General features: G+C 35.9%; 1 protein-coding gene across 6 annotated transcripts in view; it reads left to right on the top strand.

Annotated features, from left to right (window-relative positions):
* USP47 (ubiquitin specific peptidase 47) overlaps positions 1 to 21,999 on the top strand; it is a 105,712-nt gene extending 83,713 nt beyond the window's left edge. For all 6 annotated transcript variants that reach the window (XM_086340031.1, XM_086340030.1, XM_086340029.1 and 3 more), the window contains 13 exons: positions 181 to 285; positions 1,102 to 1,309; positions 2,793 to 2,908; positions 5,133 to 5,252; positions 6,947 to 7,724; positions 13,020 to 13,195; positions 13,518 to 13,598; positions 15,132 to 15,247; positions 15,602 to 15,720; positions 17,575 to 17,705; positions 19,415 to 19,462; positions 19,552 to 19,682; positions 20,514 to 21,999. In XM_086340031.1, coding sequence (XP_086196157.1) covers positions 181 to 285; positions 1,102 to 1,309; positions 2,793 to 2,908; positions 5,133 to 5,252; positions 6,947 to 7,724; positions 13,020 to 13,195; positions 13,518 to 13,598; positions 15,132 to 15,247; positions 15,602 to 15,720; positions 17,575 to 17,705; positions 19,415 to 19,462; positions 19,552 to 19,682; positions 20,514 to 20,688 — 2,304 coding nt within the window. In that variant the 3' untranslated portion in view covers positions 20,689 to 21,999. The remainder of the gene's footprint in view (positions 1 to 180; positions 286 to 1,101; positions 1,310 to 2,792; positions 2,909 to 5,132; positions 5,253 to 6,946; positions 7,725 to 13,019; positions 13,196 to 13,517; positions 13,599 to 15,131; positions 15,248 to 15,601; positions 15,721 to 17,574; positions 17,706 to 19,414; positions 19,463 to 19,551; positions 19,683 to 20,513) is intronic.
* The last annotated feature ends 1,346 nt before the right edge of the window (positions 22,000 to 23,345 follow it).

Raw genomic sequence — 23,345 nt, 5'->3', positions numbered from 1 at the left:
GATTTTGAATTTTTGATAGCAAGACAGTATCAGTTATTAAGTGAGATAAACAGACCCGAAGGAGAGTGATCTCAATTATATTTTTTAAGAATTATAATAATTTGATTTAAATACTGTCTACAAAAGAAGTAATTTGATGTATGACTTGTTGAGTTAATGATAATATTTTACATTTTCTAGATAAAATTATTCTGTTTGCATCCTGTGAAACAAGTGATGATGGAAAATAAATTGGAGGTTCATAAGGATAAGACACTAAAGGAAGCAGTAGAAATGGCTTATAAGGTATGTTTAGTTGTACTGTTGGCATTTAATTATTGATATCTTACATAATGGTACTAACATTTTCCCAAGTTTTTATTATAGTCAGTAGTAGTATAAACACTTGCAGTAGCTTTTTTTTTTTTTCACTTGCCCATTAAATCCTATCACATGCCCATTAAATCCACTTGTCCATTAAATCCTATCAATGTATCTCTTAGGGAGCGTAGTTTATACCTCTTCTTTGAAATGTGGTTCATTGCTTTTGAGAACTTTCTCACTGTGAAAGCCAGTTAATCTTTCTACAACTCAGAAATAGAATTAGAAACAAAGATATTTATTTATTCTTTATATTAAGATTGTTTTTGTTTTTTATTGCTAAGTCGCTTCAGTCATGTCCTTCTCTTTGTGACCCTGTGGACTGTAACCTGCCAGGCTCCTCTGTCCATGGGATTCTCCAGGAAAGAATACTGGAGTGAGTTGCCATGCCCTCCTCCAGGGGATCTTCCCAGTGCAGGGATGGAACCTGTGTCTCTTATGTCTCCTGCATTGGCAGAGAAGTTCTTTACCAGTAGTACCACTGTAGCAGATACATTCTAAAGTTTAGAATGTTAACTTTTTAAAAGTCTTTAAAATATGTTAGTATATAGGTTGTATAATTTGAGGGATAATGAAATGTGGTTATTTTAAAATACCATTTAAGTCATGCCTTTGAGCTTTTATGCAAATCATAAATATATATATGGACTTTATTGTTTGTTAGGACCTCTTGTTAGTATAGTTACATATCAGATTAAAAAATTTTTTTTTCCTTTTTCCTTGGGTGTTGTATTCTTTTAGATGATGGATTTAGAAGAGGTAATACCCATGGATTGCTGTCGTCTTGTTAAATATGATGAGTTTCATGATTATCTTGAACGATCATATGAAGGAGAAGAAGATACTCCAATGGGTCTTTTACTAGGTGGAGTCAAGTCAACATACATGTTTGATCTGCTGTTGGAGACAAGAAGACCTGATCAAGTTTTCCAGTCTTATAAACCTGGAGGTAAGCATTTTTATGGTATTTTGAATTGTAAAGGACTTACATTTTCATAAAGTTCTTTGTTTATAGAAATTATTTTTAAATTTTTTACATGTTCTCAGAATGTATAATAATTTCGATAGGTTTTGAAGTAGTGAGCCACAAACCTGGAATTAAATTCTAGACTACTTTCAAAAAACTATACACAAAATTTAAAAAACAAATAACAAAGCAAAAAACAAAGTCTTCAGTAGGATTTTCTTCTCCAGTACTAAATCATCCTTCCTTCCTATCTCTGCCTCTGCCTCTTCCCCTGCCTCTCTCTTTATAGAGAAGACCACAGCCCAAAAAAGTATATTCTCATAAAGTCTCAGAAGTAGAGTCTTTCAGGGTCTCCTTGAAGACATGGTTCCATAACTCTTTCAAATTCTGTTCTTCTGTGGATCTTCCACACCTCCTTTTTTTGAAGCCTCCTCTTTCCAAAGTAGATTAAGTATGGTATTCTTTCAAGAGCTTCTTCAGTCATACTCCACTCTATCCATAAAGAGTCCCTTTGGAGTATTTTATTTCAGATTATTTTGAACTAGACTGTAGAAATTATGATAAAAGTATAACATTGGTCAGCAAAATAACTCACTTTTTAAAAAGAGAACTCTAAACGTTGTTGTGTATTATGACACTTGTAATCTCCTTTATTGTTTAATAGTCAATACTTTAGAATAATATTCAAATTTAGATTAGCTACATGGGGGGAAATGGAAGATTGACATGTACTACATACAAGAGATTAAAACAGTTAAAGCTGGAGAATATCTGCTAAATCTGGTGGTTGAAGATCATTTATTTTTCTGGTGACTGAAAGTTAAGTTATATATGATTTCCTAAAAACAGGAGAGAAGATAGCATTAAGTTATAACATGAAACTTTTAAGTCAGAAAACAAACATGTAAACCAAAGCTTTTCTGTTGAATTTTCCATAGGATATAGAGAATATTATTTTGAGAAGCAGTCTTTGATTATGAACAAGGTCTTGAATTGTTCAGTGAATGTTGTAAAAAGCAAGTAGGGCTGCTATGTCCCCTTTAGTATTTGTTTGCTCTAGTTATTTTATGTTAGTGTTGTGGTTTTGCTCTGTATTTTAGAACTTTGGATGTGTATTTTTAGTATGCTTAAAAAATTTGACAGGAGTGGTATTAATATTTTATAAGGAAACAAAGCATGTATTTTTAAAAATCACATTTTGACTTTGGCCTTGTTTAAAGAGATCTATAAGAACCTTTTTATTTGCTTTATTTTTTAGTTCTTTATATATATTTGTAATGCGATAAATTGTGAAAGAAGTGTTAATTGTATTATTCATGTTAACATATACATCTACCATCTTGACAATTAGAAAAACATTATCTTTGCTGTTTGTTAGAAACACATTTAGAATGCATTGCTAATGTGAAATGCCATTTTAAAAAAGAACCTCCATTTCTGTTTCTTTGTTTTTCAAATGTGACAGAAGTAATGGTGAAAGTTCATGTTGTTGATCTAAAGGCAGAATCTGTAGCTGCTCCTATCACTGTTCGAGCTTACTTAAATGAAACAGTTACAGAATTCAAACAGCTTATTTCAAAGGTAAGTTTTAAAATTGGTCAATGAATATTTTTAAATGCCTGCTATGTACAAAGCACTGTGTGGTAGTTATTAGATGTAGGAACTGATACTTACCTCAAGAAGCCAATGTATTTATAGCTTGGAGATGACTAGTTGGGAGAAAAGGATGCTTCATAATGGAAGAAACAGACTGGCCTAAATGTGAAGATAAGAATGTGAAGCAAGTGCATGTAGCAGTGACTGTGTGTTTGGCTGGATCATTGTAAAGTACATGCCTGGAAACACAGGTTCACTTTATCTCATGGCAGGTTTTTAAATGTAAACAGAAAAGTTTGGACTCTGTTTAATGTAGGAAGTAGGTTGGTTGGTTGGTTGTTTTTCTAAGCACAGCAGTGTTATGATAAGAGAGCTGTGCTGTAGTGTGGTAATTCTGGCAGTTCCAGACTAGCGTTCCCAATGGGCTGAGGGAGGAGCCAGGAACATACTAACAGATGAGGTTGTTGAAATAATTTAGGTGAACACATATGACCAGAAATGAAAAAAGTAGAGATTTGTAAGAGTGAATCTATAAATAAAATTGGCAGCACTTACAATTGCTAAATATTAGAGCAAGGCAGGAACACAGAAGACCTGAGGAGTTTCACATTGGGGTAACCAGAAAGACAGTGATAAATGAATAGAAGTAGAAGAGTAAGCTGCTATCAGTCACATTATGTGAGTTAATAGTAAAGAGCATAGGCTCATTCAGAATTCTTGAACTGAAAAACATCATGATGAAACATTCAGATTTCCTTGGATAGAAAACTGTTTCACTCCAGAGAAATGATTATAATCCTTTCAGGGGTCTTGTATTCTGTAGAACATTGAGCACACAAATACAGGCAAAATTAACCCCACTTAGGGTCCTTTGGGGAGAAGGCAATGGCACCCCACTCCAGTACTCTTGCCTGGAAAATCCCACGGACGGAGGAGCCTTGTGGGCTGCCGTCCATGAGGTTGCAAAGAGTCGGACACGACTGAGTGACTTCACTTTCACTTTTCACTTTCACGCACTGGAGAAGGAAATGGCAACCCACTCCAGTGTTCTTGCCTGGAGACTCCCAGGGATGAGGGAGCTTTGGTGGGCTGCCATCTGTGGGGTCGCACAGAGTCGGACACAACTGAAGCGCCTTAGCAGCAGCAGCAGCAGGGTCCTTTGGTGTGGTGGAAATTGTTCAGAAATCACAAGTCAAGAAACTTCCAGTTCCCAGTCATTTCTAGTTATTCAGTTTATGGTAGTATTGTCTTTTACCTCATCTGGAATTTTTTAATGCCTATTTTAACAGGGTTGTTGTGAACATGAGTAAAATAAATAAATGCTCTTTTTGTGAAAATAAATGTGAAGTATTATATAGAAGTTAGTTGTTATTACTATGTTAAAAAATTACTTCCAACACTTTTGCCACAGTAATAATCAGAGGAAACAGATCATATTTTGAAGTCATAGTTTATGATTAACTGCTCTGTTTTATAGTTTAGTCTACGAGCACTGAGGTAGAATACAAAAGAAACACATGTCTTTTCTTCGCTGAAACTTATAATTTTGTTGGGGAAAAATATGTCTGTAGAGTATAGACAGAAAACAGGATGCCAAGAAATTTAGTGTTTATAACTAGGATGCTTCAGAATTAGTCATCGTTAACTATACAAATGAGGTTTTGTAAAATGTAAATTATTTTTATTTGTTCATTTCATGAGAAATCTCTTAAGTGACACCAAAAATTAAGGACATGAAATTTTAGAATAACTTTAAATTTTACCTACTAATTTAATCTCATTTTACACAGAAAAAAAATTGATTTAGTAGAAGTATTAACACAATACAGAAGACCTGATCAAAAGTCAGGAAGTTAAGTGGTTTGACATCAGTTCTCACAGTCAGTTACTCAATTTCTTTGGAATCAGATCACCTCATTTACTTCATGAGTTTGGGAGAAATAGAACTTTTAGTGAGTAATTGTTACTTTTAAAATAGTTTCAGAGCATACATTTATAAGTGATACTCTGTTCTCCTAATTTACAGGCTAGTTAGTGGATAGGACTAATGTTTTTTTTTTTTAATTTGTAAATCTCTAGTAAGATTATTTTTCTCTTAATTTTCTTTCTGCTGTTTTTAAGAACTCAACAGTGTCTTATTTTCCTATATTTCCAAGTCAAGCATAATTATTTTGAGAAAGTGCTTTTAATTAAATCACTTTCATTTCAGGCCGTCCATTTACCTGCTGAGACAATGAGAGTAGTGCTGGAGCGCTGCTACAATGACTTGCGCCTTCTCACTGTGCCCAGTAAAACCCTGAAAAACGAAGGGTTTTTTAGAAGTAATAAGGTATGTCTTTTATTTTTCCATTACTATTTTCTATACTGCTAGTCACCATTTGTCTGAAATTTACCTTTTAAATTCTCACATCCTTCCAGTAACTACCTATCTTTATAGTCAGGTCAGATCATACTTCTTTGTCTTCTAAGTGAATCTTGGTGGTTCTCCTTTCTGCCTTGTTCATGTGCCACCCCCACATGTAGTGTTTTCCCCCATCTCCCTACATTTATTTTTCAAGTCCCTGATTAGTCCTGCCTCTCTGGTGGAACCTTGATGACTACTTCTGGTCACAGTGATTATGTCCTCTGAATTTTGTTCATTCTTGAGCTCCTCCCCTAAAGCGGTACTTCATGGTGAGTCTGAAGCATGCCTAGTATACAAAAAATTCTTTTCTTGGGTTCATTCCATGTTATTCCCTTTGCCTACTCATTTATCTCTAGAAGGAAAAAGAAAGTTCATGTTGGTCTTTTTGTTGCATCTCTTGGTATCATTATGTTTCCATCATATCATTTTTCATGTGTTTATTCCTATGTTATTGGTTTACTCTGGATAAACTGTAGCAAAGTTTCCTCGATTACCATCTTTTATTTATCACCATTTCCAGTCTCTTTCATCTTAGGAAAGATTGATCTTTTATACATTTAGCCCTTTTTTTATACTGTTTTATTAATTTTGATGAGTAATTTTTATTCACCTCTAGTTTCTTGCAGTACTTGTGTGTGGTATTTGTATATAACATTAAAATCTCTAATCTACCCTAATACTGTTTTAGGGTAAGGAGTGGGAAGGATCTAACTTAATTTTTTTCCTTAAATGGTTAGCTTATAGCCCTCATTTATAACATTTATTGAATAACATTTATACAAAAATCAAAATGCTATTCATAATTGCCAGATACATATATATGCATTTCACTTTTTAAAATTTTATTATAGAAAATTTCAAATATATGCAGAAATACAGAAAATAGTGTAATGAACCCTTATGTACTTATCACCCAGCTTCTATAATTATTAAGTCTTGATTCATCTATATGTAACTAACTACTTCCCCTAGATTATTTTAGAAACATCCCCAGCATCATATCATTTCATCTATAAGCAATATGAGTGTATATTTCTAAAAGATGAGAACTCTTTTAAAAACATAACCACAATTACATTATTACACCTAAAATTAACAGAAATGCCTTAATATTAACCAATATCTAGTCAGTATTCAAATTTCCCTGATTATCTTAAAAATTTTTTTTCAGTGAAAGTTGCTCAAATCAGAATCTGAATAAAGTCCGTAATATCTCAAGTTTATTTTAGTCTAAAGCTTTCCCTTCATGTTTGTTTCCTTGCAGTTTATTTGCTATAGAATCAAGTCATTTGTCCATAAATTTTTTTATAGAACTTGGATTTTGGTGTTGCATTGCCAAGATGTTTTTATGAATATTCCAGTAAGCAAGAGATTTGGCAGGCACACACACACGTGTGCCCCATCTGTCTTAGCACAGTTTATGGCCAGTTACAAGGAGATATGAACATAAAGTTTATTTTAGTCTCCAAAAACAATATATATGTCCTTTAGAAACATTATCATCTCACATTTTATAATCTATTGTGCACTGTCTTATACTGATGTGGTATTATTCTTACATTGAATGAGATTGTCCCCAAAATTAATGGTGTAATGTAACTCTTTAACTTACTGTTTAGGTGTTTGTTGAAAGCTCTGAGACTCTGGATTACCAGATGGCCTTTACAGACTCTCATTTATGGAAACTCCTGGATCGGCATGCAAATACAATCAGATTATTTGTTTTGCTACCTGAACAATCTCCAGGATCTTTTTCCAAAAGGACAGCATACCAGAAAGCTGGGGGTGACTCTGGGAACGTGGGTGATGACTGTGAAAGAGTCAAAGGACCTGCAGGGAGCCTAAAGTCTGTGGAAGCTATTCTAGAAGAAAGCACTGAAAAACTCAAAAGCTTGTCACTGCAGCAGCAGCAGGAGGGAGATAATGGGGACAGCAGCAAGAGTACTGAGACAAGTGACTTTGAAAACATTGAATCACCTCTCAATGAGAGGGGCTCCTCAGCCTCAGTGGATAATAGAGAACTTGAACAGCATATGCAGACTTCTGATCCTGAAAATTTTCAGTCTGAAGAGCGATCAGATTCAGATGTGAATAATGATAGGAGTACAAGTTCGGTGGACAGTGATATTCTTAGCTCGAGTCATAGCAGTGATACTTTGTGCAATGCAGATAATGCCCAGATCCCTTTGGCTAATGGACTTGACTCTCACAGCATCACGAGTAGTAGAAGAACTAAAGCGAACGAAGGGAAAAAGGAGACATGGGATACAGCAGAAGAAGACTCTGGAACGGACAGTGAATATGATGAGAGTGGCAAGAGTAGGGGAGAAATACAGTACATGTATTTCAAAGCAGAGCCCTATGCTGCAGATGAAGGTTCTGGGGAAGGACATAAATGTATGTACTTGAAAGAAAAAGGCTGCTTCTTGAAACAGCCTCAGGTCTTTTTTATCAGTTCATTTAAATTTTTAGTTGAGAAGAATCAGCTAAGAGAGATGCTTTGTCTTAAGATTACCTGTAGCATCCTGGATTATAAGATTATCCTCTCTTCTTTGCTTTCATTTTGGATACAGTTGTAGTGAGCAGTGTTCTTAGACCTGTGATGGAATGATGTCCAGACTCTGGTGTTAAAAAGAAAGAAACTAAGAATATTTTTAAAGGAAAGAAGTATAATAACAGTTCAAAATTTTAAAAAGGAAAAGAAATAGTTTAAATAGCAAATAATATACAAAAAAAGGCCAGGCACTCTAGAAACTTTTATATTCAGTGCCTAGAAAAAATTTTAATGTGTGCATTCCTTCCCTTTCTTCCATCACCTACTCCAAGGTGCACCATTCCTACACCCCCTAAAAAGTACATAACTGGGAAAGTCAGAGAAAGAAAAGGGACCTTTTCCCCCACATCTCTTTGAAGGAAACCTCAGGCAAGTTGTAAACTAGAAATTCTGAATTGTATAACCTCAGAATGGAAGTGATTTGGGCACTTGGACAAACAACAACAAAACATAACATTGTATGAGACTTAATAAAAGAATTCATAAAATATCAAACTAAAACCAGCCGGAGAATTAGCAGGACAAACAGGTGCAAGATACAAAATATTTCTTCAAGTATAAAAGGGAAATAGCTGAAAACCTAAATATTTTGCATTAGTCTGAAAGGCAAATATTAGTATTACCCCTTATGTTTTTATATTTTACTTTTCCTTGTTTGTTCTCACTTGAAGCTTCTCTGAGATTAATAAAATAGACATTGATATCCTCTGATGAGAAAGCTGAAACTCACAGAGGGTGAATGACTTTCCCAAAAATACATATATGGCTAGTAACTAGTGGGACCATTACTAAAGGTTAAAGCTCTAGAATGAATGTACTTGCTCCTATTAGTTTGTAAGCGAGCCCCACTCTTCATCTCTCCGTTTGTATGCCTCCACAACTATTATTTCCTGAATATAAGCTGTAACCAGGCCCTATGTATTTGTTAGAAGTAGGGATGATTAAAGTGCAGCATTAGGCTTCATCTCATGAAGAGAAGGTGCATAAAAAACCACTATATTAGTTAAATGCTATGATGCTTATACTCTGAAAATTGGATCTTTTAAAAGGAAGTAATAGAAATTATGAAATCAGTAGTAAAAATACATAAGTTTGTGTTTTTAAGTAGGTTCAAAAACAGCATAATTATTTGACATCCATACCTATATCTTAAAGAAACTCAAGTGGGAAAATGTGTATTGGTAGATTAAAATGGAGACAGAGAAACTCTATCATAGTAATACTTAAATTTTAATTTTCATGGGCTTTTTTTTTTTTCTTACAGCTCTCATTATTATGTTATTTAGTCCTCAGCAGCTGTGTGAAATTGATATTGTTAAACATATCTCACAGATGAAGAAACTGGTTCCTACAAGTTAATTTTCCTGAGGTCACACAGTTAGTAGGTCACACTGCTGGGATCAGATTCAAGTATTCCAGTTGCAAGCCTGGTACTCATTTCTCCACCTTCTCACTGCTAACCGCTGTTTGTTTTCTCACATCATAGTAAAGGAAAGATAGCTCGTACCTACACTGCTTTCTTATCATTCTCAACCCTTCAAGAGCATTGTAGAAATTAAAAATAGCTTCACAGCAAGATATACAGTTTATAATCCAGCCTGTGTCTACAGATGTCAGATAAATTTCACAATATCTAATCCCAAATTAAGCAACCTCATTCAAGCCACTCATCCTCACATATAACCTAAATTCAGGATTCTTTTCAATGTTAGCATATTTTCTCTGCCTTTGGTTCTCTTGTTAGAGAATCATTCTAATGAGGTAACTAGTTTCTGTTTGGTAACATATTAGCAAACAATTCCAGATCATTTGTTTTCATCTAGATGTGAGGTCTTTCTTTTATTCCCCCAATATTCAGGACACTGGTATGAAACACATTTGGGAACTTGATTTGTATAAGAATACCATCTTTAATAAGATACTGCTCATCCTTTTCTTTTGGAGAAGGAAATGGCAACCCAATCCAGTATTCTTGCCTAGAGAACCCTGTGGACAGAGAAGCCTGGGGGCTGCTGTCCATAGGGTCGCACAGAGTCGGACACGACTGAAGCGACTTAGCATGCATAGCATAGCATCTCTTTGGAAAAAGGTTAGAAATATCTTTCAAGGAGTTTGTTTTTGAATGATATACTGGAAATTTGACTGCATTCAACTGTAGGAAAGATTCAGTGGGGATATTTAGAATTATAGTTTGAAGGGTCTCATTTCCATCTTAAAACGGTTAATGGAATCTTTACAAAAGGAGCCTGCTAACCATTTTAACCTTTTTAGAAATACATTGTGGGCTAATTTACTAGCATTCATGGAAATAGTAAAACATATGATGAAGAGAAATAATCTTCTATGAATTATTTAAGTGTTCAGAAGCTATACAGAAGGTTGTTTGAGAAGAAAAGGTGAAAACCCTGCAAAGTGTCTTTTCATGTTTAACAAACTGGCTTAGGGGAAAGGGAATGGGGATGATGGCCAGCGAAGTGTTTCAGGAATCTGTACTATGACTGCTTCATCACAGTTCCACAGGGATCTGAAAGTAGGTGCTTGGGAAATGTGGGTGACAAGTAACAATACAGGTTCTTCAGAACGATGAAATGGCAAGGTAGAATGGGTGAACAGAGAATTTGATACCTGAAGAGTCATGTGCCCTGCACTGTATAGGCAGTTCATTTAGGTGGTAACCAAATAACACTTAAAATGATGGTCTTGAAGCAATTAGTTATAATCCAGAAATCATTTCAGGGAGTACTTATAGACCTCTTTGAAAATACTCTCCCAGTGTGACCTAGTTGTAATCTGCAGGCAGTAGGTTATAAATAGGAAGACCAGAGTAATAAAAATGGTCATGTATTTGCACTGAAACTTCTTTGTACCATTTTGGTTACCACCTCTTTCAAGAAATACATAGAAGAATGAAAAAGGAAAGCTTTTGAGGGCACTTTAAACTTGCAGCTGTGAAGAGACTGAACTCTTCTGTATGAAGGCATAGATAGGAAAATCGATATGATGGTGTTCTGTAAAACCACTAAATAATTATAACTCGTCAATTAAGCTAACACTTTGTCAGTGCTGTGTTAAGCATTTTGCATGTATTGACCCAAAAACACATTATGATATATAAAGATTGTTATCTTTGTTTTATAATAGAGATCACTGAAGTTCAGAGAAGTTAGTCGAAGTCACAAATCTAATATGTGAAGGGGAACAAGAACTTCATTCCAGCCAGGCCATCTAACTCCAGAACACTTGGTTCTAATCACCATATTGGACTGTATCAGTAACCAATGAACATTCATGTCTTCCTGTGATACAGCATTACTAGGAGTTACAAGAGAAACCAAAACGGCAGTGATAGCTTTTATTTGAGTAGTGCCTTAGAATGTACTACATTTGTTGAACAACAGTCAATGAGACTGGGTAATAATCCCATGAGAAAACTAAGGCTCAGAGATTGGATAAGTACCTATAGCCATTTATCAGACCAAAGTGGCAAAACTGAAATGCAGCCATAGGCTGCTCATTTCTAATCAAGAAATTTTTTCATTGCACCCTTCACTCAAGAAATTTAACCCCTCTCTGGTTAATAAATAGAGGTTTGTTTGCCAAAAGCTAGATTGTTAATATGTAGGGACATTCCTTAAAGCTTAAAAATAGATGTTTTAAACAAAGTAAAAGCTATACTGCCTCAAAAGGCATATACAGTAAATAAAGTTCATCACTGTATGTTTTCTGCTAATTCATACTTGTCACATTTTCTCTAGTGAATCAGTATTTTATAACCGGGAAAATAGTAAATAGACATTATTTGAAAAATCCATTCAGAAAAATTCATCAATCCTAGTTGGGATGACTTGAAAATGGAAACCAAGAGTATATAAAGTTTTCATTCTTCACCTTTCATGTAAATTTCACAGAAAACTTGTGGTCTGCCCTACAGAGAGCCTTAGGGCTGCAGAGAAACCATGAGCCTGAGACTCTGTGGCAGCTTCTGCATTCGGCACTGTCTTATTATTAAGAGAAAGAGATAACTAGTGATGTTTTTGCTCTCTAATAGAATATAAAGATCAGAGTAAGAAATATATTCCAGAAGTCATGAGTATATTCCAAAAGTATCATCATGAATGGCTTATAAAATAAAAGGACAGATTAAAATAATAAGCATTATAAAAAAATAAAGCACATCAAAGATAATCCTATTATAATGCAAAAGAAAGTGAAAGTGAAGTTACTCAGTCGTGTCTGACTCTCTGCGACCCCATGGACTGTAGCCTACCAGGCTCCTCTGTCCATGGCATTTTCCAGACAAGAGTACTGGAGTGGGTTGCCATTTCCTTCTCCAGGAGATCTTCCCAACGCAGGGATTGAACCTGGGTCTTCGCATTCTAGGCAGATGCTTTACCATCTGAGTCACCAGGGAAGTCCATATTATAATGCAAAGAGAGCTTAAATTGAAGCTTAGACGAGGTTGGAGCTTCTGATCCATGTAGGTATTTCTGTTACAGTCCAACCAACTACATAATAAGACAGACATCTTTGTATGCTAGTCTTGACATTTTTAGTAGAAATCCCAGAACTAGATTTACTAAATTTTTAGTAAATCTAAAAAATTAGATTCTGAGGTTATTACTATTATGAAACGATTCTAAAAGCATGATTAACTTATTAACCTCACTGAATTGACAGTAAGATACGATGAGATAGGTACTGTTATTATCTCCATTTTTCAAATGACAAAACGCAGGTACGGAGGCTGGTGACTTGCTCTGTGTCTTGACATCTAGTAAGGAAGCAGAAGAGGCAGGGGTGAGATGCAGCCAGAGCCTGCACAGAACTAGAAATATATGTATTTGAAAAACATTCCTGGAAGTTTGATTTTTAAATTAGTGACCACAATGAATAAGCAAATATCTCACACTTAAGTATCTCAGAATGTTTAAAGCCGTCAGGTTATACATAGCGTGTGCTCAGTGTCCATGTGCATTCAGTGCAGTGCAGCAGCTAAAAGGCAGGTGACTGAAAAGGGCTGCTTTTTCCTGCTCACAGTGTAGTTAGCAGTCTATAATCTGCTCTATTTACACTCTTAAGAGGTTTCTTTTACATTTTTGTTTCTTTTTTTACGTGTGTCTGTGTATTTGTGTGCTTAGGGTTGATGGTGCATGTTGACAAAAGAATTACTCTGGCCACTTTCAAACAACATTTAGAGCCCTTTGTTGGAGTTCTGTCCTCTCACTTCAAGGTCTTTCGCGTGTACGCCAGCAATCAAGAGTTTGAGAGCGTCCGGCTGAATGAGACACTTTCATCGTTTTCAGATGACAATAAGGTTGATAAAAATAATTCTGCATAATTAGAGTCTGTTACACTACTTCCAAGTAAGATGAAATAGATAGACCCTAAAAGGATTATGTGATTATTGGGTTTTTTTGTTATTGTTTTCTCCATTCATCTAACAAACATTTGTTAAATGTTAACTGTGTGTCAGTTACTATTCTAGGCATTGGGGAATCAGAAGTAAAAGATATACCTGTTCTCAAACAGCCCAGAATTTAGAGAAATGGGGGGAGAATCCTAAATAGTTGGGGTGAGAATGGGTAGTTTATTCTGCTGAGACAGCACATCTTTTAAAAAGTGTGTTTAATTTGTAGATTACAATTAGACTGGGAAGAGCACTTAAAAAAGGAGAATACAGAGTTAAAGTGTACCAGCTTCTAGTCAATGAACAAGAGGTAAGTAACATGCTTACAAGCAATGTAAGGTCACTTTGGGTATTAAAAACATGCAGTGTACAGATTTTATTACTAGACATTTCTTTTTATCTCTCTAAAGAAGGAAAGGGCTTTCCTGGTGGCTCAAACGGTAAAGAATCCACCTGCAATGCAGGAGACCTGAGTTCGATCCCTGGGTTGGGAAGATCCCCTGGAGGAGGGCATGGCAACCCACTCCAGTGTTTTTGCCTGGAAAATCCCCATGAACAGAGGAACCTGGCAGGTTGCAGTCTAAGGGGTTGCAAAGAGTCGGACATGACTGAGCAGCTAAGCACAGCACAACACACAGAAGGAATATTTCTTCTTAGGGAATGTTTCAGTTGTGCAGGCCATACTGTCTCTGTTGCAGCTACTCTGTGCTGCCATTATAGCACAGAAACAGACAGAGGCCATACATAAGCCAACAGCAGTGACTTCCTTCCAGTAACACGTCACTCAGAAAAACAGGCACCAGATCGTGGCCCTCAGACCATTTTTGTCATCCCTCTGATCTAAAGTGTTGATACAAATGCTGGAATGGCATACATTTTCTGCTTTTTAAAAGTGGATTTGTTCGTGCTTATTTTCTGGGAATGATTGTATAATGATACAGAAGGATGGCAGCTGACCTGTAGAGTATATACTTTTTTAGTTCAGAGAGTATTTTTTAACTAGCATTATATTTAGTGCCTCTTTGTTCTCTGAGTACTTACAAATATTAACTCCTTTAATCCTCATCAGTTAACTCTATTATAAAAGTACTGTTATTCCCACTATATAGGTTAAGAAACATAGGCGCAGAGAAATTAAATAACATGCCCAAGTTCATATTGCTTTTAAACGGTGGATTAAGAATCTAAACAGACTATGTTCTAGGGGAGTAATAAAATATTCCTGTGATATTTAAAATGGTGGTAAATACCCAGAAGAATAAGACAAAGACACTATTTTTAAGACATTTATAACATCTCAATGAAGACCTAGACAGATGTGAAAAACAGCAAATAAGCGGGTAATGTTTTCATAAAATGCTTTCATTTGTTCAACAAATATTTTATTAGGCATCAGTTATATCTCTTATGTGTGATTCATTACACTCATTTTGACTTATCTTTCTTTGAGTTTGGGGTTTGTGGATTCTGTATCTTTTGAGACAATTAATAGATGTATTTGAAAAATTAGCATTCATTTCCCTCATTTTACTCTATAAAGGTGATGATCATTGTATTATAAGAAGAGAAATATGAATGTATTATCATATCTAATCTTCACAATGATTCTGAGGAAGACACTGTCCCCAATTTACAGATGAGACAACTGAGATACAGAAATGTTCAGTAAACTTGCTCAAGATAACAGAGTTAGTAAGTAATGGAGCCAAGATTTAAATATAGGAAGACAGACTCCTAAACCCAGTCCAGTAATTGTCACACTGTAAAGTACAAATAAAATGTTTTATTGATCCTCATTTTAATGTGTAATCCAGGGTGTAATTGTTTATCTTTACATTCCTAGCCATGCAAGTTTCTGCTAGACGCTGTTTTTGCTAAAGGAATGACTGTACGGCAATCAAAAGAGGAGTTAATTCCTCAGCTCAGGGAGCAGTGTGGTTTAGAGCTCAGTATTGACAGGTAAAGTGAAATTACAGTGTCGTCGCCGTTAGACAGTGTGGTCAGTTGATGTGGATTGGCATGATCTTCTAAAATGAAGAATTTTAAATTCCTGTACTGTTCAGAATTTTGTACTGTAGATTAATATGATAGAACTAAGCAAAATTATTTAGGAATTAGTATGAGCTTCCTTTGCAGGACACTCAGTTTGATGTCTTGAGATCATTTCATTGTATTTTCCCAAAATTTTAATGAATAACCACTTGACTTTTGTATTTGAACATTTCATTTTTTCCTTGATGTCAGATTCATGTTACTTTTTTTAAGTTAATTTCAGAGTATATAGTAGTTTAAAATATCTTATCACATTTGTAGGTTTCGTCTAAGGAAAAAAACATGGAAGAATCCCGGCACTGTCTTTTTGGATTATCATATTTATGAAGAAGATATTAATATTTCCAGCAACTGGGAGGTTTTCCTTGAAGTTCTTGATGGTATTTTCATTATTTTTGTGGAGAAATATCAGAAGTTCTCTAGAAATAATAGAAGCCTGTAGCTTTTCTCAAATAATGAGCTGCTTCTATCTTTTCTCTGGGCCCCATTTGCCTTTTAAATATTTCTTCTTTTCTCTAATTTTAAGAATATGAATTCCTCCTTTCAGGGAAGTTGCAATTTCAAAGTTGTATTTTTAGTACTTTTTACTGAAAGTAAAACTTTCTTAGCTGTGTTTGTTTTTCAGTCCCTCTTTTCAGGGAAGTTGCAGTTTCAGAGTTGCATTTTTAGTACTTTTTACTGAAGTAAAAATTTCTTAACCATGTTTGTTTTTTAGTATCTTTTCTCATTTTGGCTTATTTACTTTGAGGATGTGCTATTAATTTTTCAGAAATTTTGAGAACAGTATTAGTTTTCTAGGCTATCACAATGTACCACAGACTGGGTGGCTTAAACAACAGAAATATACCTTCTCACAGTTTTGGAGGCTGGCCACCTGAGATCAGGATGCTGTCAGGGCTGGTCCCTTCTGCTGGCGGTGAGGGGCGTCTGCTGCACGCCTCCCTCCCGGGGGTGGTTTCTTGGCAGCCCCGTGTCCCGGCTTGTAGAGAGATGCCTGACAATGTCCTGGTCCCTTCTGCTGGCGTTGAGGGGGCGTCTGCTGCACGCCTCTCCCGGGGGTAGTTTGTTGGCAGCCCCATGTCCCCGCTTGTAGAGAGATGCCCGACACTGTCCTGGCCTCTGCCTTCACGTCACACGGTGTGCGCCGTGCAGGTGCTCCTGTCCGTGTCCCAGTTTCCTGTATCACAAGGACACTAGTCATATCGGATTAGTACCTACCTTAACTGACCTCATGTTAGCTTGATTACTATTGTAAATTCCAAATAAGGTCACAGTCTGAGATACTGAAGTTCAGGAGTCCAACATATTTTGATGGGGGACACAGTTCAACCCATATAACTGAGTAACAGTGACCTAGAAGAGCAATGTGTGTTATCAGTTATTCCTTCTCTGAGTATCTGGGGCCTTACAGAGTAATCCTGTGTCTGGGTAGGCCAAGAAGAGATGAAGGACATAGACGTCACCCTTGTTAGGAAAGAATATATATTGGCGGAGATGAATTATCCAGAATATGTCACTGAATGGTGGATCCGTGCATCAGTATCATTTCAGTATATATTTTAGCATCAAAGTACTTGAGTAAGATTTAAGTCATGTGATTAAATCTAAGAAACATTGGCCTGTAAAGTGCCAGACATTCTGATGCATGGTGCTGCAACAATGAATAAAGGTTGCCCTCGAGATGCACAGTGTATGGGAACACCAGAACTACACACCTGTCGTTCTAAAATGATATGTGCTAAGAAACACATCAGTGCAATTGGCTCTTCTGTATATCAAAGAGAAAGGTGACGGTTGAGCTGGGTTTTGAAGAATCAGCAAGTTTGGGAGTAAAAGAGAAGGATTAATGATAGATTGAATGAAAAAAGAAGATAAAATGAAGGCTGTTTGATGATGATTTTAGATTGTGGGATGGTGGGAGCCAACAGAAGGCAAAGATTAGAGGTCCAAAGATGAGAGTAGTTGGGAGAGCAGTGTCCAACAAGACTCACGAGAGAGTGAAACTAGGAGTCCTGGTGGAAGGAGAGCTTGTGGGGTTACGAATTATCTTCTGAGACTGGAAGGGGAAAGAGAGAGTATTTTATTCTGAAAAACTCCTTGGGATAACTAGTTTCTTTATGCCTACTTTTTAAGAACAATGCTTGAAGGAAATCTTTTTGTTTTCGAGGCAATATAAGGCATATTACGAATCTTGAGAGTAAATAGAATGATGGCCTACTCTTGCATATTCTTAGGGGTGGAGAAGATGAAATCCATGTCACAACTTGCAGTTTTGTCAAGACGGTGGAGGCCTTCAGAGATGAAGTTGGATCCCTTCCAGGAGGTTGTGTTGGAAAGCAGTAGTGTTGATGAGTTGCGAGATAAGGTAAACTCATTTTAAACAAAATGAACTAACATACCTTTTTCTCTGTGTTGCATAAGAGAGACCCTACGAAGTGAGTGCCAGACACTGATGAGGCAGCCTTTGTGTTTCAGTCGCACCTGTGCCAAATGGCCATTGTTTCTCAGGGCTGCTGATGCTTTGAAAAATTATGTTGACTTCTGGCCGTCCAGAAGTGAGCCCCGCTTTCTATAACTTGGATCAAGTTTGCCCTGAGTGGTTAGGATTAGAATTACTAGAGTAAATTGCTATATATATTTAAAAAACCAGATGAAGTATAATTAGAGAATCCAGCTGAAGGTTAGGGTTAGCAAAGGTGAGAATCCTAAGGATCCCTGGAGAAAGGTACTAGGACAGTTGGCATTTTGGGAAAAAATGTATTTCCATATTTCACACCAAAAAATTCTAAATGTATTTATATTTTAAAATATAGTAAAATGATAAATGTTCTAGATGAATATATTGAAAATAAGTTTATAATCCCATAGAGGGAAAAGTATTTGTGAGTATAATACCAAAAGCCAGAAAAGGAAAGATAGGCAATATAAAAGTTAAATCTTCTGCACACCACCCCCTCAAAAATTTTTTTTAAAGCAACGCATAAACAAAACTAAAAGAAAGGGGAAAACATATGAAACATACGTGAGACATATCCAAATTTAAAAGGAGATACAAATTAATAAACTGGACAGTCTAATTTTAAAATAAGCAAAGAACATGAATAGGCAATTCATAGAACAAGAAATACAAGTTAAAACAATAACAGCAGCAAAAAAAAAAAAATTAAAAATAGAAGACAATAATAGCATTTTTTTACCTCCTAAATAACGATGAAGATTTAGAAAATAAAAATATCTAAAGCAACAGTCCCCACCCTTTTTGGCACCAGGGACCATTTTCATGAAAGGTGATTTTTCTTTGAACCAGGCAGGGTGGGGAAGGAGGGTGGCTTGGGAATAATTCAAGCACATTACGTTTGTTATTCACTTTAGTATTACTACATCAGCTCTACCTCAGATCATGAGGCATTAGATCCTGGAGGCTGGGGACCTAGAGTCGTCATGGTTTGGGTAAACCAGGCAATATCATAGACCTTCGATAAGTGATTAAATTGACATAAGTTTTTCAGGGTTCAGCTTGGCATTGTTTATAAACATTTCACACATGCAGTTGCACATCTAAGAATTCAGTAAAAAGAAATTTGTAGAGATACGCAAGGAAATATATACAGAGTATACATATTATATAGAATTGTAACTGGGAAAACCTAAAAACATGCTCAGTGTCCATCAATTGGAAATAAAATGGTATATTTTTCAACTAGTGAAGAGAATGAGGTTACTCTGTATCCTGTTTTTTATAGGTTATATAAAGTTATCATATAGATATATTTCATAGATACAGCTTTATGTATTTTATAAACTTGTATATAGTTTATATATGCATAGGAAAAGGTCTGGAAGGAATATATTAATACTAAATAGATATTTTGAGACATGGTACTTGCAGGTGGACTGGGGAGACAGTTCTGCTTCCTGCTTTCAAAAAATTTTACATGTTACTTCTTTGGAAAATCAAACATGTTACTTCTTTGGAAAAAATCAAAACTATTTCTGTGTTCACAAGGTGAAAGGAAAATTGTTTCAGCAAACTTAGTTTTTAGGTGAGCTCACGTGAAATGTTTCCTCTTACAGCTTTATGAAATCAGTGGAATTCCTGTAGAAGATATTGAGTTTGCCAAGGTAAGACCCTGAGAGTGTTTAAATCTGGTACTAACGCTAAGTAAACATGGCCAACGGTGACATTCATTCATTCATTCTTTTTTCCTTAGGGTAGAGGAACTTTTCCCTGTGATATTTCTGTCCTGGATATTCATCAGGATTTGGACTGGAATCCCAAAGTTTCTACCCTGAATGTCTGGCCTCTTTATATCTGTGATGATGGTGCAGTCATATTTTATAGGTAACATTCACAATGTTTTGGTTATTTCTAGAGATACCACATTTTTGTTGTACATCTTATTTTTCATAAATAGCTTTATGATTGTTACGATATAGAATAGCCCTGACCAGTAGAAATACAATACAAGCCGTATATTGCATTTTACAATTTCTAGTTAGCCACATTTTAAAATGTAGAAAGGTAACATTATTTTAATAAGTATTTCTAACCCACTATATCCAAAATATCATTATGACATGTAAACAATATAAAAATCACTTCTAAGATATTTTGCATAATTTTCCTTGTAGTCTTAGAAATATTATGTGTTTATTACATATGCCACCCATCTCAATTTGGATCATACATACTTCAATAGACACACATGGCTAGTGGCTACCGGATCTGTCATTCTATATAGAGAGAGGAAAAAGAGTAGTCATTGGAGCCTGGCAGGTATGTATTCAAATTTAGCTTTGTTATTTATTTACCTAGGTCCTCATCTGTAAAATGGCATCAGTAATGTCAGCCTTGCAGGATTTTATGAGAATTTGAAATACTGCATTTAAAAAAACTGGCCTAATGGCTATTATAAATAGATGTTCAATAAATGATAGCCATTATTATACTAGTAGTAACATGGAAATTATTCTATGCCGTTTTTAGAAGTGCGTGCTGTGTTAACATAATAAACACATTAGAAATCTAGGACATCTTAGGATAAGTTATATAACTTAAGTGGTGACAATCAGATTTAATTTTCTCATTGAGGAGCATTATAGCTTTTAAACATAAATTAAAAGAGGCAGATGGCTGTACTGGTCTAATGTGTCATTAATATTTTAAATGTAGGGATAGAAGAGAAGAATTAATGGAGTTGACAGACGAGCAGAGAAATGAACTGATGAAAAAAGAAAGCAGTCGACTCCAGAAAACAGGACATCGTGTAACATACTCACCTCGGAAAGAGAAAGCACTAAAAATTTATCTGGATGGAGCACCAAATAAAGATCTAACTCAAGACTGACTCTGCTAGTGTAGCATTTCCCTGGGGGATTTTGGTTTTAATTAGACGGTTCACTGCTACTGTGTAGTGCCGGGATGGCCGGACATGGTTAGGGGGTAACCCAGCGACACCAGCACTGATTGGACGGCCCTTCACCAATCAGAAGCTCAGTGCCCAGTGGGCCGCTGTGTGACTTGGAATCATGTTGTGCACTATAGTCACATGTACTGTAAAGTGAAAAGGGATGTGCAAAAACAGAAAGCGAGACCTGCTACTAGAAAAGTGGGAAGGGGAATGAGTAAACTTCTTTTCTTGCGGACAGATGTGCACATAGCCGCTAGTAAAACCAGCCTCAAACAGAATGCTCATAGCTTAATAATAAAAGCTGTGCAAAGGCCATGAATGAATGAATTTTCTGTTTATTTCACTGATACACACATTACCTCATTGACAATTCAGAAGTAAATGCAGCGTGTGTTGACTCTTGGAAAGCAGCAAAAACAGGAGCTGAAGAAAGAAAATCTTAGAACCAGCCATAACCCAGTAAAGAATCGTGAAGTTGTGTTTTTATTTTTTTCATTTTTGGCAAAGTATTAAGAACATTATTCTAGAACATCAAAACATTTCCCTAGACCGCTCCCAGCAGGTGGCAGCTCAAATTGCTGCAATGTTGTAATTATAACTGATTGTACATAAGTTATGGATGTAGAGAATTCGTTTCACTCGTTCATTCAGCATGTAAATAAAATCGATCCTGTTGAGTTACCATAATTGCAGTTCAACTATTTCCCATGGTTATTCCTTTTACATATCACTCATGATGTACATTTGTGTACATGGAGAGGTATAGCAGTCTATGTAAACGTAGCCCTCAGTGAGCTTCCTCAGCACTGGGTCCCATACGATGGTATTTGCCCTTGTTAATGAGGTTTTTCTGTTGAGTGGCTTCAGTTTTTTTCCTTTTATACATTTATTTTTGAAGTTTTACTTCAAGTTTGAATCTTCTAAAACCTTGTAAGTCCCAGTTTAATTTTTGGAGTTGACACGTAGTTACATGTAGTTTAACTTTGGGGAAACGTCTTAACATCGTGTTGAATAAACTTGCTAGGAAGTCAGGTCATGGCACAGGCTAATACAGTCACCATGATTTCATTGCAGAGTCTGTTAGAATCCACAAGTTTGCTAAATACAGCTATTTAGTGAACACAATTCTACGTCAATTTTGAAAATGCCATCTAATTTATAAAAATCAATAAAAAGGTTTTGGTAAAACTTTTTCATGCCAGATGCTGTTTACAACAATGAACATGCCAATAAAACATTTGTTCATTCTGTGGTGTTATTTTAGTCATTAAACTTTTGTGGATGAAGAATCCGGGTTCAGAAGAGATCTGTTTTCTTTCAATATAACATTTTGTAACATTGAATAGTTAATTCTGTGATAATGTATGTTTACAGTAAAGTTCTCGTAAGAGAGATGAAAAGATGTTAATATTTAACTTTGGAGGATCCTGTCAATATTTCAAAATCAAAAATTTACCCTTTTTTCCCTTTTAAGAAAGAATTAAAAAATAGTGTTAACAAAGGTTGGTTGCAGTTTGAATATAATGATTGAGAATTCCATAATATCTTAAAAGTCTCCACAAGGGGGAGAAAAAAATCTTTTCTAAGGTATTTTTGTGGCTAATTTTTATTCTATATAGACTATGTAGCATTCTGCTAAATTGAATGGCAGTACTATTCTGGATTTGCATTAGTAGACTTGACGGTATTTTCAGAGGAAAAACATTAAGCATTTGTAACAAGTTGTCTTTCGGACCACTTAGATTTTCTGGTGTAACCTGATGGCTACTTGGTTCTGGTACAGGCCTGCTTACCTGGGATACAGGGGTTAGTAAATGTGGTTTCTGCTTTCAAGGACTGATTGTGGAACAGAGGAGACCGATTTGTTAACAAAATGGGTTTGGGGTCTTGTTTGGTTTGGTGTTCCTGTGAGAGTAAATAGTAAACTTTGCATACTGCTCCTCGTCCTGTGCCTTCTACCCGTGTTTTGTTTGTTTCGTGTTTGCTGCTTCTAATTGCAGGCATATTACAAACACCAAGAGTAAAGAAAATGTGTATTTCATTATAGAAGAGAAAAAGCTTTTTGCTCTTCAGTGCACTTTAAAAATCTCAGTAGAAAAGGTGATTTCAAACTGATTTGTGGCAATGGAAGCAGTATTTGCGGTGAAGAGATTCATGTGTCAGCCTTCCTCAGAGAATCAAGTAAGCACCTCTAAGCCAAGGGACAATGGAACCTAGTGATCACTCATCTGCTGAATCTTCTGAGGCTGTGGCAGGCCACATACAATAAAGTGTGACCCTGCCCCCCATGGCGTACGCCAAAGTTTTGAAGCGGTCTTACTGTGGGGCACATGAGTTTGTGTCAGCCAGGAACACTCAGTGAGAACCAGGTACTTTCATATCTGTGGCAGGGGCTGAAGGTCAGGGGTGAATTCTGGCCAGAGAAACAAGAGCTGTTTTCACGACTCTGCCTTGGTTATTTAGCTGGTCTGTACAGAGGTTTGCTAGATAAATGTCTGCTTCTCAAACTAAGGGATAGCAGTCCATAACAAGATAAAAAAGAGTGAGGGAAGGAACTCTATACTACACAGTGTTTGGTAATCTCTTTTGGAATG

The sequence above is a fragment of the Bos grunniens genome, chromosome 15 (assembly GCF_055505025.1).
Source record: "Bos grunniens cultivar Pamir isolate PY7600 chromosome 15, Bosgru_T2T1.0, whole genome shotgun sequence".
Taxonomy (NCBI): Eukaryota; Metazoa; Chordata; class Mammalia; order Artiodactyla; family Bovidae; genus Bos; species Bos grunniens.
The sequence above is the reverse complement of the archived record's forward strand: the minus strand, read 5'-3'. Positions and strand labels throughout refer to the sequence as shown.